The sequence below is a fragment of the Danio rerio genome, chromosome 13 (genome assembly GCF_052040795.2).
Source record: "Danio rerio strain M-AB ecotype USA chromosome 13, GRCz13ab, whole genome shotgun sequence".
NCBI lineage: Eukaryota > Metazoa > Chordata > Actinopteri > Cypriniformes > Danionidae > Danio > Danio rerio.
This window is the reverse complement of record NC_141033.1, coordinates 24,133,011-24,151,765: the sequence shown is the minus strand read 5'-3', so window position 1 is coordinate 24,151,765 and position 18,755 is coordinate 24,133,011. Positions and strand designations below refer to the sequence as shown.

Below are 18,755 nucleotides of genomic sequence, written 5' to 3'. Positions count from 1 at the left end.
ACACCGTTTGTCTGCTCAGTTTGCGTCTAGTTTATGTAATTAGTTTCATAAAAGATTTGTATTTTTCGTGTTGTATCGGTTATCAACTTTTAAATTAAAATAGTTATTGTTTACCCCCAGTGCTGTCCAACATTCCAATATTGATGCAGCATCCCCAAGACTTAAGCTGTACTATCTCTTTAAACAGCTCTTCCCCTCAGACACAGCCTTGCTAATATCTTGATAAATAGCTGCCAGACCCCTCAGGGCCACAGACCCGGTGTTCATAATTCACGTTATCCTCCATGAAGATGGAGAACTGCAATGCAAAGCACGTCTAATAGAACCGAGGGGTTGTGTGTCAGCCTCGGCGTCTTCCTCGGGCTAATTGTCAACTGATGAGCTTTGAGCAGCTTTAGGATTTAGAGTGTATTATGAGGAGGGAGGGAAGGAGGGAGAAGCAGCAAGAATACTGCCAGACAGCCGAGCACCGGATTGCATCGGCGAGAGGAAAAGAGAAACACACACACGCACACACACACAGAAATAATAGGGCATGTGTATTAGCCAAAGTGGATGCAGCGTCACTGAGAGGCACCGAGTGAAAGTGAGGGAGTGAATGACAGCGAGGGACCGGAGGAATACGCATGTGTGATCTGCACAAACGGGAAGGGTGAGGAGCCGAGCGGAGGAGAGGAGAAGCACGGCTACTTCAGGCGATATCTGGGCTGGAGCCATCCATCCTTCCTCGAGGAGGGCTGCCTCTGTAAATACACACCGTACGGAGGAGAAACCACAAGACCTGTAACGTTAGTCATGGCAGACATCGGTAAGTTCATCAGATCTCTCATTCGTAATCTTGTTTGGTGCTTCTGCAGCAAGTTTGGCTCCTATAATACAAGGTGTAACTTTGAAAGCAAATATCTTTGCCTTCTAAAGGTCACACTTTTAGGAGCAAACAGAATTGTGATTAACCCTCCAGGTGAGTTGAAGCTCGTTGTTCGAGGGGTGTATCCTCAGCGTGTGGGTGTTGATGTAAGGGTATGCTGGGATCCAGACACCCAGAGTTAATGAGAGCCCCAGGGTCTCCTCTACCCCGCCCAGCCCTCATACGCACTGCTGCTTTCCAGCCTGCCCTTTACTCCTATAATGGAGAGGAATGGGATCACAGGACAGATCTATTGTGCCTGCGAATGGATGGTTGCAAGGGAGTGTGGGGAAGGGAAAGGTATGATAGCCCTTCTCTATGTCTATTTTCACTCTGCTTACCAGGGATTATCAGGGTGATTACTTACAGAAGAGATACAGAATCATCTCTCCCTCTCTCTCTTTCTGGCCCTGTTTTCTTCCTGTGCCCAGGGAATGACCATCATATTGTGCAAAGGGCAAAACTGCAGAGAGAGAATGACATTTAATCTTGGGGTGGTTTCATCTGCCTTTGAATGTGTAGTGTATATGCATGGGGACTGAAGAATGTCACGGTTAATCACATTGACATGATTGTCCACAGGCTCTAACATCAAAAGGAGAGTGCTTGAATAATCCTGGGCTGGTCTTTAAAGTCAACGTGAGATCATAGTTTACTGTTCTTATTTTGATGGAGTATTGTAATATTATTTTTACATTCATCTGTTGAAGTATCTTCTTTAGAAGTTTCCCTCTGATGACGTTTTGATGATGTATGATGGGATAATTATTCCTCTGATACAGCAACCTTTAAGTCAAATGACATCAACGTAATTAGCAAACAACATCGATCCAGATCAATATCCAATGTACAAAGTTAGGTCCCTACAAGAGTAATTTGTGTCACAGCAGGGAAGAGAAGTCAATCATATTCTCCATTTTGTGTCAATTTTATTAGAGAATAACAATAACCAATTGGAAAAAATGTTAGTATATATAATACTACTATTTTTTAAAAATAGTAGTTATATACCAACAGTTATTTTCAGGTTATAGGCAATAATATTTAACTCGCATTGTAAAATGAACATGCAACAACAAGTTTTAAATAAATAAAAAGATTGGTTACTTTTAGGCTGTTAATAAAAACATATAGAATTTAAAAGAAATAACAGTTTTTAAAAAAGTTATTAATAATCAGTATTGATTTTATATAAAAAAAAAAGCTATTTAATTTTTCTATGATAACCTTTAGCTTTAAAGTTCCCAAAAATCAAAACTAACCATATGATTATTTTAGGTCACATTGTAAGTTTCGTGGTGAACAATTCATCTGTGCATGTCATCAAGAAAAAAAAAATTTTTGCCCTTCTGATCTTTAATTGAAATCTGAAAATGCACTTCCTGTCTGTTTTCAGTTAAATTATTAGATAATGTGCTTTTGAGGTAATAGGCGTGGCAAACATGCTTAACCGCGCTAATTTAACAGTCACTTTCAAAATCAAACCCATCAAACAGAAATAGTGAGCAGGAGGAGTTTGTTAGGTTGTAATAACTCTACTAAAACTCCCTTCCCGATCTTTCTGAATGAAATGCCTACTTTACATCAATTCAGCCTGTGGGAGAAAAAATACGCCACACCCTCTGTTGGCTCATTTAAAATTTTGTTTCTAGGAACTGCATCATAATACGAAAAAAAAAGATCCTAGCTTCCGGTTCATTGGGACTTTATATTATATTATAGGTATTTTAATTATTATTTAGAAGAAAACTATTGTTTAAAAAGTTTTTCCTTTATGCTTCTGTAAAGTTTTGTGTACCAAGATCAATGTTGCCAGTCTGAAAAATTGCTAAATCTAGCAACAATATTTGGCATCACTGCATGTAAATTTAGTAAAGTGTTAACTAGAGATTTGCGGGATCATTTCTGTTTAACAGTTTAAATACAGCATCACAATATTATGAATGAGAAAAAGAAAACAAAAGTTTTCCAAAACAAAAGTTCTCTAATTAGCTAAAGATACTTAAAAATGTATTTGGGTACAAAAGATAACATAAATGCTTTCTTATTCACCATTAACATTAATTTTTGTGCTTTTAAATTCATTTTATTTAATACTTTTTATTGATGTTAGTTTACTTGGTTAAGTCTTAAATTCAAAATATCCCAGCTTTTTTAGATTTTATTTTTATTTACACAGAAACTTGCAACTTCAAACCCTTTTTTATGAATTCGTGTTTTGCTGTGTAAATGAATACACAAAAGCTGTAAACATACACAAAAATGTTGATTGCTGCTTGTTTAGTGTATTTATTTAAAAGGAGTTGAAACAACACAATTATCTACATTTTTTAGACAACTTAATAGTTTTATGTTCAATCAACTTAAATTTGTGAAAACTAATAAGTTAGCTTAATTTGTTCATGTTGTTCCAACTCAAATTGATTGTGTGGAACCCAACATTTTTTTTACGGTGAATTGTATGTTTATAAAGATTTAAATAGAATGTATTTTAATGTGCAATTTTAAATATGCCAACAAGTGTTTTAAATACAACAATAAACAGTTATTAAACAGTTAAAAAAAAAGAGTTTAAGAGAATGGATTTAGAAGTCAGCAATTAAGGTTAAATTAAACAATTAAACTGGATAAATGAGTGTGCAAAAATAAATATCCAATATCAATCTAGGTAAAATATCCAATATTAATCAAAATCAATCCAGATAAATACAGCTGAAAATATAGTGTATGTTTATTCATTCATTAATTTTCTTGTCGGCTTAGTCGGGGTCCCCACAGCGGAATGAAAAAGCAAGTTTTTACGCAGCGGATGCCCTTCCAGCCGCAACCCATCTCTGGGAAACATCCACACACACACACACGCACGCACGCACACACACACACACACACACACACACACACACACACACACAAACACACACACACACTCACACACTACGGACAATTTAGCCTATCCAATTCACCTGTACCGCATGTGTTTGGACTGTGGGGGAAACCAGAGCACCCGGAGGAAACCCACGCGAGCGCAGGGAGAACATGCAAACTCCACGCAGAAACGTCAACTGGGCCGAGGCTCAAACCAGCTACCCAGTGATCTTCTTGCTGTGAGGCGACAGCACTATACTGCGCCACTGCTTCAGCCCTTGTATGTTTGTAAATATTTAAATATATTGTATTTTAGTGTATGTTTTAAATATGCCAAAAAGTGTTTTTAATATAATAATAACAAACCAGTTATTAAATATAAGATTTATAAAAGATCTGAATGGATTTAGAAGTAAGCAATCTTAAGTAAGGTCATCTAAAGAAAAAAAACTGGATAAATGAGTGTGCAAAAATAAATATTCAATATCACTCTAATAAAAAATAAATAAATCAACAGCATTCTATTTACTTCATTACATTTTTGTAAAAAAATATGCTTTTTCAAATTTACTGAATGCATGAATAAACTCAGCTGTCTCTATAGTTTAACTGCAATGGTTATGAATCACCATGAAAAATGTCTTGGAGGCGCTGCCATACCTGCTTGTTATTTTGAAATGTTGTGTGGCAGTGTACGTGATGCTTATGATTGTGTTTCAGAATCTCTCAGCGAGGCCCTGAAAGGCATCAGTGTGAGCACAGAGCTGGTGGAGGAGGAGCTGAAGCCTCATCTGGATGTTCTGCTCAACCTGCTATTAGAGAAGAGTGAGTCTACAACATTAACTATCCCTCCTCAGTCTATTTATACACCACTGTGTGTCATTCCCAAAAATCCATATTTCTAAACTAAAGCAACGTCAAATTCTGGTGCCATCACCTTTTCAAGAGCCTGTAAAAAGCTGTCAAATAAATTGTGATTATAATTTTTGTGATATAAACACATCTTATGTTTATTCATTCATTCATTAATTTTCTTGTCGGCTTAGTCCCTTTATTAATCCGGGGTCGCCACAGCGGAATGAACCGCCAACTTATCCAGCAAGTTTTTACGCAGCGGATGGCCTTCCAGCCGCAACCCATCTCTGGGAAACATCCACACACACATTCACACACTCATACACTACGGACAATTTAGCCTACCCAATTCACCTGTACCGCATGTCTTTGGACTGTGGAGGAAACCGGAGCACCCGGAGGAAACCCACGCGAATGCAGGGAGAACATGCAAACTCCACACAGAAACACCAACTGAGCAGAGGTTCGAACCAACGACCCAGCGACCTTCTTGCTAGCTGCTGGCTTCTCTATTACTATAGCTGATTATCCATGTGGATGGATGATAACAGCCTTCTGAGCCTACCAGTAGGTGCAGAAGGCCCATACTGGCCCATATCTATCAGCTGATAACCACTGATGATGCCTATTCAATCGAGTGATATCATTCGAAGCAAGTGCAGATGGTTTGAATCCAAAAATTACAATTAATGCTGCTATGATCTATCTATCTATCTATCTATCTATCTATCTATCTATCTATCTATCTATCTATCTATCTATCTATCTATCTATCTATCTATCTATCTATCTATCTATCTATCTATCTATCTATCTATCTATCTATCTATCTATCTATCTATCTATCTATTTATCTATCTATCTATCTATGTATCGTCAATCAATATGAACATGTGACTAACATTGATTAACAATTAAATTCTATAAATCAGAATGTGGTTGAGAAACACTGGTGTAATGTGTATATATAGGAGACGCGGTGGCGCAGTAGGTAGTGCTGTCACCTCACAGCAAGAAGGTTGCTGGTTTGAGCCTCTGCTGGGTCAGTTGGCGTTGGAGTTTGCATGTTCTCCCCGCGTTCGCATGGGTTTTCAATGACAATGTGGTACAGGTGAATTAGCTAGGCTAAATTGTCCGTAGTGTATAAGTGTGTATAGATGTTTCCCAGAGATGGTTTGCCACTGGAAGGGCATTCGCTGCGTAAAACACATGCTGGATAAGTTGGCGGTTCATTCCACTGTGGTGACCCCCGATTAATAAAGGGACTAAGCCGAAAAGAAAATGTGTATATATATATATATATATATATATATATATATATATATATATATATATATATATATATATATATACACACACACACGCACACACACACACACACATATACAGATACACACACTCTGCTTGTTGCTCCTATTTCTCTTGGTTTATTATCTAAACCTCATACATCTAAATCTACATCCAATTCAGGGCCATGAACCTTACAAGAGCCCATAAAAAAGACCTCATCTCACCTAAAAGTGACGTATGTTGTTGACAGTAGCCCTACTGAGCAAGGCCATCATTTAGTGTTGCTCTCATTACAGACTCATCCTGCTGTGAGCTGCTATTTGCTTCTTCCTCCTTGAAGTTGTGTGTGTGTTTGTGTGTGTGTGTATGTTTAAGTGTGTGGGAAGACAATCCAATGTAGGGGGCAGCAGAGGGTCAGCTTATCTTCCTGACAGCAGATTTGGGGCACAAGTAGGAGACGAGTAATCCGCATTTACATTCGAGAGAGGGAGAGAGAGAAGGCGAAGGATAGAAAGGGTTAATCTCATTAATCTTTCTCTCCTTTTCTCCATTTCGCTCCCCATCTTCTGCTCATTCCGCAAATTAGTTTGCACCAGCTGTCCGTTCTTGGCTCGTCACTTGTGCTTTCGGATCGCGATTGCATCTAAAAATGGAAAAAGCAGCCTCCGCAAAAGAACACAAAGTAGATGTTTCCATAGCAGCTCGGCTTCCTCTGACAGCTTGACCTGCCATCGTGGCCTTTCTGGATGTTTTTTTGTCTTAAAGAGAACATTCTATAGTGACACATTTCCTCATGCTGGCAGCTCTGTCTCAGGAGCAGATCCTTGTCTTCCACTTTGAATGTGAACGGATTACTCTGAGGCCTTGCTGTCAGAGCAGCTCTGAAGTGCACGGTACAAAACCTGATGGAGGAGATGAAAGAAAAGGTGAAGCAACAGGAGGAGCGAGCTGAAAGAATGCGTGGTTTGAAATTGATTTGGCATCAGTGGAAAACAGGGAAAGCTTTGTTAAAGCTTTGTTGAAGCATTCATATGGTTTTTCAGTCCATCAAACAGAGCATGCATTCTGTAAAATATTTCACAAGACTTATCACAAGACAAAAGGTAAATGCAAAATAGACATTCTAGGTCAGGGGTGTCCAATCTCGATCCTGGAGGGCCAGTGTCCTGCAGATTTTAGCTCCAACTTGCCTCAACACATCTGCAAGGATGTTTCTAGAAAGCCTAGTAAGAGCTTGATTAGCTAGCCCAGGTGTGTCTGATTAAGGTTGGAACTAAACTTTGCAGGACACCGGCCCTTCAGGACCGAATTTGGACATGCCTGTTCTAGATACTAGATTTCTGTAATGTGAAGTGGGACGCTGACAAAGAAAGTGTGGATCCAAACGCAGGTTTATTAAACAGAGATGGTCAGGCAAGCAACGGTCAACACAGGCAAACAGATGTATACAGGCAATCCAGAGACGTGGTCATAAAACAGGCAGATGGTCAAAAAGGCAGGCAGAAGACAACATAAACAAACAAAACAAGGCAAGGTTCAAACACGGAAGGCAAGGAAAACACGGCGTAATGTTCACAATCAGTTTAACAAGACTCAGCAATGAGTGCCTCAAAGTGAGCCGTATATGTGTGAGTAATTAGTACTTCAGAAGCATCAGCTGTGTGAGGGTAATCAATGAAGACTTGGAGCAGATGTGTGTGTGTGTTGCATGACAGAACTTGTAGTTCATATTGATACAGGATTGTAGTCCATGCAAATGTGAATGTTCTCTAGTGATCTATGAATGTTAGCTTGATGGTGATTGTGACAATTTCTCAAAGGATGCTGATTTGACAGTATCTGTCCATACCAGTGGCCATTTGCCACTTTTTAAAATAAAAAGTATTCTTACATTCATTTACTACAAACATTCATCAATTCATTTTCTTTTCGGCTAAGTCCTTTTAGTCGCCACAGCAGAATGAACCGCCAACTTTTCCAGCATATGTTTTATGCAGCGGATGCCCTTCCAGCTGCAACCCATCACTGGGAAACATCAATACACACTCATTCACACACATACACTGTGGACAATTTAGCCTACCCAATTTACCTATACCACATGTTTTTTTTTTTGGACTTGTGGGGGAAACCAGAGCATCCGGAGGAAGTCCACGTGAACACGGGGAGAACATGCAAACCCCACACAGAAATGCCAGCTGACCCAGCTGAGGCTCGAACCAGTAACCTTCTTTCTGTGAGGCAAACGTGCTACCCACTGCACCATCGTGCAGCCTTACTACAAACAAAATAATCAAATTGTGTTAGTTTTAGCAGATTTTGTTTTTAAACTTAGCAGTACATTGCTTATAAAATGCATTTTGTCATCATTAAGCAAAAACAAACTGAAAACAAAAGCAAAATAAATGAAAATGGCAAATGTGGTGGCACCCTTTGGCTTCAAATATACACATTTTTCATTACAAATTTTCACATAGGTGGTGTCATTTTGAGTACCCAGGCTTTTCATTAGAAAACTGAAGAGTTAAACCGACAGAGCTTTAAACAGCAGTTGATCAATAATAAAAAACTCAACCAAACTGAATGTGATTGTTGATTTCATACAACAAATTTTGTACAGTGTGGTTAAAAAAGAAAAAAAAGAAAAAGAAAAGAGTCTAAATGTATAAAAGCAGCAAAATGCTGTGTAGCCTGAGATAAAAACAAATGTGAAGGAAAAAAAATAATGAAGTGTATTTCTGTGTCCAGAGAAAGGAACAGCTGAGAAAATAGTGTCCAGTGGTGTTCTGCCTATCCTGACTCAAGTCCTGAGGAAGAAGAGTCCACTCACCTCTCAGGTCACTTTACTGGTGGCAGAGATGGCCAGAGAAGGTAAAAACAACTATTATTATTGTTATTATTCATTTATTAATTCATTCATTTTCTTTTTGGCTTAGTCTCTTAATTAATCTGGGTTTGCCACAGCATAATGAACCGCCAACTTATCAAGTAAATGTTTTACGCGAACACGGGGAGAACATGAAACCAGCGACCTTCTTGCTGTGAGACGAGAGCACTACGCACTGCACCATCGTGCTGCCCCTATTATTATTATTATTATTATTATTAAAAAAGAAGCTTCACGCTGCAAACATAAGGTGAAATGTGTGAAGGAAACAAAAAGAAATCAATGTTTTTGTGGTATTTCAAGCATAATTTTTTTTCATTTATATAACAATTGTAAAATATTGTTAGAATAATTTTAGGGTTACATGAAAAGGTAGTTTAATTTATTTACAAAAATCATTTAATGACAGCACGGTGGCGCAGTGAGACAGAAGAGTCTTCGCTGGGGTCCAGCTTTCTCCAGCCTCCGGCACCTAGACTGCAGCTCTGCACAAGAAGTTTGGCCAGAGGAGAGATGGTCATGCCCAACTGAGCCTGGTTTCTCTCATGGTTTTTTAATTCTTCACTTTCACCAATTGGTAAAGTTTTTTCCTCGCTGCTGTCGCCACGTGCTTGCATGGTTCGGGATCTGTAGAGCTGCGCATCGATGGATTTGCTCTTCAGTGCTGATTATTAAATCAGACTGAACTGAGCTAAACTGAACTGAACTTAAACTCTGAAAACTGAATTACACTGTTTTAATTTACTATGATCTTCTATGTGAAGCTGCTTTGACACAATCTACATTGTAAAAGCGCTACACAAATAAAGGTGAATTGAATTGAATTGTCGCCTCACAGCAAGAAGGTCGCTAGTTTGAGCCTCGGCTGGGTCAGTTGGCATTTTTGTGTGTAGTTTGCATGTTCTCCCCGTGTTCGCGTGGGTTTCCTCCGGGTGCTCCGGTTTCCCCCACATGTACAAAGACATGCAGTATAGGTGAATTGTGTAATCTAAATTGTCCGTAGTGTATGTGTGGGAATAGGAGTGTATGGTTGTTTCCCAGTGCTGGGTTGCAGCTGGAAGGGCATCTGCTGCGTAAAACATATGCTGGATAAGTTAGCGCTTCATTTCGCTGTGGTGACCCCAGGTTAATAAAGGGACTAAGCCGAAAAGAAAATGAATGAAAGAATGCATGAATGAAAAATCATTTAATTACAAAAAATAAAAAAAACTATAATTTTCATATCCACCTTGAAATAAATTGTGGGGGACATTTTAATTAAGTTAATCCTTGACCCACAAAGTAAACCTGACAGAGGGACAAAATAATAACTGCTTTCACAAGTACACTTTAAAAATAGAAAGTTCTTTACTGACACGGATGATTTCATGAAGATCCTCATTTCTCAAAAGGTTTTTCAAAATAAAAGTCTTATTGTATTACAAACAAATGTCTTTTTGGATTTTTTTTGGCCTTTATTTTCAGTGTCCAAAAGTGCATGTAATGGTTTAAGATAATTGTGTTATTATGTTAGCAATTACATTAAGCTTAATAAAACAGAAGTTTTTATACAAATTAATACATTATTTAAATCGTATGTAAATAAATACACAAATTGTGTGTGTGTGTGTGTGTGTGTGTCAGCCGCTGTGAGGGAGCACTGCATTGAAGCAGGTTTGGTGACCGCATTAGTGCCTTTACTGAAAAGCCCAGACCAGGACCAGCTGCTGCACACGGGTCGAGCTATCGGAAGGATCTGCTTCGAAAATGGTGAGTTAAAGTGTTTGGACATCCCTAAATTAACTGTTGACAGTTAATTGGATGCGTTGTAGCACAGTCTTGATGTGTCTGTTGGTATGGCATTTTCATTCAGTTTTTTTTTTGCTTCTGTTTGAACAATAATAAATGTCAGGATCTCGATTTTGAGCATCCTTCAACTTGATCATTTATTATGATGGTGCTTTATCATGATGTTGTGGTCTGTGTCTGGGATAAATGTTTGTTAGTTGAGGTTTATGTCTTTGTAAGTCCTTGGATTGTCTTTCTTTTCTATTGACATCTCCTGGCCTAGTTTTCTTTGACTTTGTGTTTAAAGAGAAGTTTCTTCTAGACAAAACACCAGCAAACCTCTGGTACTTTGAAGTTTGCATTTTGGAGACAGTAGCTGACTGTCCCTCAGGTTGGTTATATGCAGTGTGGAATCAGACTTAGAAGAATGTCCTATGTTAAATCAGTATATTTCACTAACAAATAAAAGTCTGCATAAACCCATGAACCTGAGCTTGCTGAGAATTTTATTTTATGCTGATGTAATTCCAATTGAAACAAAAAATTCACTAGGGGCAGAGCTTTTTTTTAGATTATCATTCCCTTATAGCAAATTAACTCAATTGACCTTTTTCTAAAATGCGAAAGTGTGCTAATTTCTGCGATTATTTTAGAACTTCCTATTCAGCTGCCAATGGGAGAAATGATGACTAGGAATAATAAACAGCAGAAAATGCTCAAACTAATTTACAATCAAGTATGTTTGTGACTATACATTAAAGGAATAATAATATAAGAAGTAAATATCAGTTTGCAACATTAAACAGCGTAAAGAGCTGTTTTTAACGTCTAAAGATCGGACCGGAAGTCTCAAACCAAAAATATTCAAATGGCTGCGCCCACTTGTACGCGAAGAATAAGGTGAATAAGAGAGGCTTGATTAAGAATATTGTGGACCACCACTCCAAATGTGAAAGCAATTGGTCAGACTTTGATTAAACATTACAAAAACAAACAGTTTTTTTTTTTCCACAGTGGATTAACTTGCGTGGATTAATTGTTCAACAACAACAAAAAACCTTGGAAATTTTGATTTCACACAGACTTTAAATGTTACATTTGGAAGGAGGGAAACCAAAACTTGTAACCTGTACTACAATAAAACATTTCTATATTTTAACTTCATTTTTAACAGAGTAAGCTGGTTTAAATTTGAAGCATATTCTGCTCTTGTTTTGTTGCAGCAAAGCTTTCTACAGCTTATTCATGTTGAGCATTCAATACACGCATTCAGAGTGAAATGAATCCCATTACTGTGCTGTTTTCTCCATTATATTGTTCTCACATCTTCTTTGGCTCTTGTTGGCAGTCTGTCTCCGTGTGCCCACTCACCCATCCGCCCCGCGTGTCTCTTTCTCTCTCTTTCAGCTGTTCAGCAGACGCAGCTGGTGGAGAATGGCGTAATCCCCAGGCTGGTGGCCATAATGCAGCAGTATCCTGAGAATGACCCACTGGTAAACGTCTGCCTGCTGGCTCTCTGTAACCTTGCTGATGTGGGTAAGACAAAAATAGAGAGCAGAAAAGCTCTAAAATCATGCATTAGTAAAATGCTGGCTGATTGAACACTGTCAGACTATGCAGGGGTACATGGGATTTTAGATTCTTGCAGTTGTTTTAAAAAATATTCAATATGTAAAATTATTTATATTATTTATGTATTTGTTTATTTATTTCATAACCAATAAATGACATGTACTTTATTTATTGAATTACCTACTTCATTAATTTTTATGACAAAAACATTTACACATTTAATTTCTGCTACCTCTATACATTTTCAAATTATTCATACTTTCATTCATTCATAACTAATAAATGCATTAAAACTTTCCATTCATGCATCCATCTATTAATCCATCCGTCAACGGCCAAAATACTTTTTTTGGTTTCTTTGGTTCTTTCTTTCATTCTTTCTAGATTACATATTAAAAATTACAAAAAAAAATCATTTGTTGTTGATGAAGTGAGAATTAGATGAGGACAGAGGTCATTAAAATACAAAAAATAGAGGAATTTAGCACATAAAAAAGCCAAATATCAATAAACCAATATGCTACCAATATACATTTTATCCATGAACCTAAGGCAGAACCTAAGGTATATTTTTTTTCTCACAATACATTATATTTCTAAAGGTTGTGGGACATTTGCCGTTGAATACATGTGCATGTGCACTTTTATGGCACTCATTCATTCGTAAGGTTTAATATTAAGCAAGCCTACCTTTTGTAGCTTTAACTTTGTAGCTTTAACTCTTCAGCAAAGGCTTTCCACAAGGTTTAGGAGTGTTTTGGTTATTCTTCTAAAAGCATTTGTGAGGTCAGATATTGATGTTTAATGACAATCCCTTTGCTCAAAGGTCTCATCCCAGTGTTGTTCTCTTAGGTTGAGGTCAGGACTCTAAACAGTAAAGGTCAATATTCATGGTACTGTGCATAATAGCCCTCGAACTGAACAGGTTGTTTGATGAGTGAAGGAGCAAAGTGTGGATACACTTTGCTCGAAGGACGTTCAACTTGTAATTTTAAATGACAGACGTTGTATTATTATTATTTTTCTCTCTGTAACACATTTTCCTATTATGATGACAGAGAAATGTTAAAAGTAACCTGAAACAAATACATTTTTGTATAACTTAAATTTTTGATTGTTATTTTGATTGTGAAAACGTTAATTTGAGATTGTGAAAATGGGATTAAAATTTAGCAGGAATGGTCGGGACAGTGGGTGAACAAAGGTGAATAAAAAGCATGTGAGGTCAGGTGTGAAATAAAACCCAGCAGGAGCTGGACATTAAAAAACTGCCCAATGCAGACCTCTACTGTATAGGCCAGTCAAGTTTTTTCACACAAAACTTGCTCATGCAATGCTGCACAATCACGTTGGAATAAATAGGCCATCCCCAAATTGTTCCCACAAAGTTAGGAGCAAGAAATTTTCCAAATATCTTGGTACAGTACGCTAAATCGTCATTTCACTAGAAATTAATTTCACTAGTACTAAGGGTCTAAGTCCAACCCCATACTCCTCCATTGTATAGCTAGAAAGAGAACTGTTATTTGGTCAGGAGAATTGATCTACACTGATCCAAAGCTCAGTTGTGGCATGCTTTACACCACTGAATCTGAAGCTTTGCATTGCACTTAATTTAAGGCTTGGATGCAGCTATTCGGCCCTGAAAACCCATTCTATGAAGCTCTCTACACACTATTCTTGAGCTAATCTGCAGGCCACACAAAGTTTAGAGTTCTGTAGCTATTGATGCTCTGACCTTGCTCTGTGATTTCACCTAGCCTACCCTTCATAGCTTAATTGATGTTACATTTGCATTTAATCATTTAGCAGATGTTTTTATTTAAGACGACGGTCAAATGAAGATAATAGGAGCACTTGAAAAGTCATGAAAAGTCTAAATTGGTTTAGTTTCATTTTGTTATAGCGTACGACTAACAATTGACTGCACAATATTAAGTAGGGAGTAAATTTCAGGAAAGGACTTATAGTGCAATAGTGCAATAGTGGCAAAAAGTGTTTGTAGAAGCTGCCTGCATGCCTAGAGGGTTGATGTTATACACCTGTGGCAATGAAGTCCTGAAACTTTTGGTAATAAAGTGCTTCTATATAATGTCTGGTGATTGATTCTGATGAGTATCTGTGTTCAGATGCTGCACGGGAGGCTCTGACAGAGGTGGATGTGGCTGAGGTTTTGACCCATCAGCTGAAACGGGCTCCAGATGCAGAACGACGGCATCTCATACTAGAGGTTCTTGGTTCACTGGGAGAAAGTGGTGAGCTCTAATTCCAGATAGGGTTCATATGTGTTCTTGAATCATACAACCTCATTTTTACAGCATAATTTTTTTTTGAAATATGATGTCTTAAATGTGAGTACTCTTCTGTGGGATGATGATGTCTTAAAATAGCTACCTTGTAAATGTAAACGTAAATGTAAGTGTCCTTGTAAATCCCTCTGCAAATTCATGTTTGTGTCGCTCAGATGCCCTGAAACTGCAGTTTGTGGAGTCAGGCGTACCTGAGGCTCTTTCCGAAATGATTCGAACTCTTCAGGGTGGCTCTGACACACATGACCTCTGCAGCATCAAAGTGGCCTCAAACCTCATAGTGACTCTCCTACTGGGAGGTATGTCTCTCTCCATTACTTGTTTTTCAGTGGAGACCATTGTAATTAATTTCACTGCTTTTATTCGAATCCTTTAAATCCATTGTTAGACTATAACCAGTAAAACAGCATCATGGAATACATCATAAGCACAGCGCAAGATGGTGCAGTTCTGTTTTTGTTATGCAGTGGAGATGATAATTAGAGAACAACCAACCAACGTTTTCCTTATTTTGAGGTTTCTAACATGAGTAAAATAGTAACAAATTAGGTTATTTCAATACAAAGGGAAACATATCTGTCGCCAAACTAGGGAAAGACAGAACCCAAGATGTACAGTGTGAAAAAGAGGTGAAGTGGCATGGTTTGGTGCTCTTTTCCGCAGCAGGGCCTGTTGTAAGCTACATGGCAGAGTGAAGGCAAAAGCATGGTTGAAAATCACACTGACAGACTAGTAATGTCTGTGAGAGATTAGTAATGTCCAGTACGAGGCTACTGATGTCATGTGACGTTCTACCCAGCAGGCACACAATGTCATAAGACTTTTCTATTAAGTAAGATTTAGGTTGTGCCGTCAGGCGATCAAAATTCAATGTCTAGCCAGCATCTAAGGACAACGTTATTTTGACGTCTGATAATGAAGTCAAATGACATTGATATTTGATCGATCTTAGGTTGTGTTGGAAATCCAACCTCGAGCAAACATCTTAAATCAACGTCACATTGACGTCAAATATGGCAGCCAAAATCCAACATATGATAGACTTCATACAGTACATCTACACAACTACATCGTTAGACATTGATATTTGGTTGATTTTAGGTTAGACATTGGAGATTGAGTTGGCGTGACGTTGGGTTCTGTCGTCAATCTGATTTTCATTTCCAAACAAAATGCAACATCCCAATGCAACGTCAATCTGACGTCATGTTGACATCCTGTGTCTGCTGGGTAGTAATGTTCAGTGAGATACTTGTGATGTCCTGCGCAATACTAGGGATGTCCTTTGAAAGACTAGGAATGATCTGTAAGTGATTTCTTGTGAGAGAGTAGTGATGTCTATGAGGGACTAGTGATGAGGAGAGAGACTAGTCTGGTGGTTGCAGATGTGCAAGTAAAAAAAACAAGAGCTTTTACACCTACTACTCATTTTAGGTCTGCTACAACCTTCTGAAATTTTATTGTCATGTTCTTTAAGTGACAGTCATTGCTGTTCTGTAATTTTGATTACTGTGTTTTCCAGAAAATTAAGAGTTTTTGTTGAAGTTATTTTGTAAAACGATGTTTAACTAGCTTGCTAAGTATTCACAACTAAAATCCCAAACAATTTTAACTACCGTAAAAGATATATACAATTAATTGTTCTATCTCAACTCTATATCGAATTTGCTTAATTGAGCAATCATTTATTTAATGCAGATTATTTGTTTTGAGCTTGATCTGCATTTCATTACAGATGAATCAATGCAGAAATGTTTTGGAGAAGGGACGGGGATGGTGTATCAGGATGTTCTCGCTTGGCTGCAGTCATCAAACACTGAGCTGCAGCTGTCAGGCGCTCTTGCCATTGCTAATTTTGCCAGAAATGGTGAGCAAATGAACATACAGTACAGCAGCTTTCTTGCAGTTAGTGATAAAGATTTGGATTCTTTCTCACTCAAACTTTATTTAATTAAAAACATTTTTATTCCATAGACAGCAACTGTGTAAAGATGCTGGAATTAGGAGTTGTTCCTCGTATTCTGGACCTGCTGGAGCAGCACGTAGCAGAGGGAGATGTTTCTGTGCAGCATGCTGGCCTCAGTGCACTTCGAAATCTCGCCATACCAGGTACTACTGCTTTTTGAAATGCAGTCACATTTAGGGTGTTGACTATTATGTTTCATGCTAACCAGGGATGCGTTTATTTAATAAAGACATTTTAAGAGATATTGTAATTTAAAATATATATATTCTGTTTTATAAATGTTTAAAACATTATTTATTTCTTTGATTGCAAAGCTTATTTTATTTTGTGCCAGATGATATTTTCAGAGTAGTCATTTTAAAATGCTAATTTGGTGCTCATAAGCAGTTTTTATTATCAACGTAAAAAAAAATGTTAGGGTTAACATTTATCATATGATTATTATTACATTTTGGTACATTTTTAGGATTATTTGATGAATAAAAATTGCAAAAAAAAAAACTGCATTTATTTGAAAAATACATTTAAGTGCATTATAAATGTCTACACTGGAAGCACTTTTGATCAATTTTAATGCATTCTTGCTGAACAGTCTCACTCAAAATTGTTCTTTGAATGTTACTATAAGGTAGTACAACAATATTGTAATCTGCAAATTCTTATTTGGAGAAACATTTTATTTGGGTGAACCCCTGAATGGAGTGCAAATTGGTACAAATTCAGGACATTCAGCACAGATGCTACTGTGCAGGTGTTTCCATGGCTTATTAACTAGCCCAACTTCCTTTGTCAGCCCACGTCTCCAGAAATAACATGCAGGTTCACCAGCTAAAGTGACATCAGACCAGCAGCAGCCAGTACAGTCAAGACCATATTTAGCATCTTTATATTTTAGATTAGACGTGTCTGTGGTTAGAGCTGTCATATCACTGTCTGTTTCTGGATTTAGCTTCCAATAAGGTGCGTATGTTGGAGGATGGCGTCACAGAGAGAATCAGGAAACTTCTCTGCTCTGATATGCCCCCTGTCCAGTTCAAACTGCTGGGAACTTTGCGGATGATGGTGGACGGACAAGGTAATATTTCAGGAAAACCACATTGTTTGAGTAATTGAGACACTGTTAAAGAGCCTATTTTGTAGTCTATCCAAAAACAGTAATGGTCACAGATCATAGGTCTAATGGTCAGAGAAATGGGTTTTATGACCATATAAATGGAATTTATGATGTCTCCTGTATTTCACACCCATCTCCCGCAACCCTTCCATTTTGTTATTTCTCCTGGGAAACATCTGTAATTTGTATGGCCTAATCTAGCTACAAAAATCACTTTTAGTCCATGTTGTCAAGTTGCCAAGTCTTGCATGAAGCTCATCACCTCACAATTGAAATATTCAAATCTCTAAGCATATTTTACTTCAATCTGGCAACATACATTACAACACAGTTGCACTTTTGATTTTTTTGCGTGGAATTTTAATGGTGGCAGTAGTTATGTCAGTAGTGCACTGAAAAAAAGTGTAGCATGCAGAACTGTTGCAAACAATTTATTTGTGTTGAATTTAAACAAACAAATTAAGTTTAATAATGTTCAACTTAGTTTGTTTGTTTAAATTCAGCCCAAATAAATTGTTTACAACTACTTAACATAAAAAATTGAGTAAATCCAAGGAGTCATCTTTGAATAATTTTTTTCAGTGTAGCAAACCAAGGGAGGTTTTTTAATAGGTGGGACGTTGTACTATTAATGACGTTGCTATTTATGCTGTCCCAAAATAAATCAATAAATTAAGTTGACTTTATTGTTTTTACAGATGTGATAGTTTTAACAAAAAAACAAACAATTAAGTTGTTCCAAAACCAATTTAAGAATTGTATTGTTTCAACTCATTTTAAGTGAGTAGTTTGAACAAGCAGCAAAAGACAGCAAAAGTGTAGGTACATGTGTTCAATCACTTAAGGCAAATTTGTAGTTAGTCAGTCACATGGCAGCAGCTTGAAGTATTTAAGTTTGAAGACTTGCACTGTTCATGAAATCGAACCTATACCCTTAAATGCACTATTTGAGAGAGCAGCCATTTTTAAAGGTGTCACAAACCATGACGGATGTTCAGAAGTGCACTCGATCAATCTCACAATGCACCGCAATAATGAGCATACAACGAATGTACATGCAGCTGCTAGAGAATATCAATAATGCACAGTGTAAAGTTTACTCACTGAATTAATTTCTATCTTTCACCACAAAATGGTATCGCCAGTAGAGTCTTGTCAGTGTAACTTTCTAATAAAATGATTTTTTAATTGTTAAATTAACATTTATCTATCTCTCTCTCTCT

At 37.5% G+C, this 18,755-nt stretch overlaps 1 protein-coding gene across 2 annotated transcripts in view; it reads left to right on the top strand.

Annotated features, from left to right (window-relative positions):
* The first annotated feature begins 639 nt into the window (after positions 1 to 639).
* si:dkey-191g9.5 overlaps positions 640 to 18,755 on the top strand; it is a 30,927-nt gene continuing 12,811 nt past the window's right edge. For both annotated transcript variants that reach the window (XR_015505923.1, XM_087279191.1), the window contains exons 1-10: positions 640 to 808; positions 4,493 to 4,597; positions 8,666 to 8,788; positions 10,428 to 10,553; positions 11,979 to 12,107; positions 14,273 to 14,398; positions 14,608 to 14,751; positions 16,188 to 16,319; positions 16,427 to 16,561; positions 17,368 to 17,493. Coding sequence is in view for 1 of the 2 variants with exons in the window: in XM_087279191.1 (XP_087135317.1) it covers positions 796 to 808; positions 4,493 to 4,597; positions 8,666 to 8,788; positions 10,428 to 10,553; positions 11,979 to 12,107; positions 14,273 to 14,398; positions 14,608 to 14,751; positions 16,188 to 16,319; positions 16,427 to 16,561; positions 17,368 to 17,493 (1,159 nt within the window). In the remaining variant the exon portion in view is untranslated. The remainder of the gene's footprint in view (positions 809 to 4,492; positions 4,598 to 8,665; positions 8,789 to 10,427; positions 10,554 to 11,978; positions 12,108 to 14,272; positions 14,399 to 14,607; positions 14,752 to 16,187; positions 16,320 to 16,426; positions 16,562 to 17,367; positions 17,494 to 18,755) is intronic.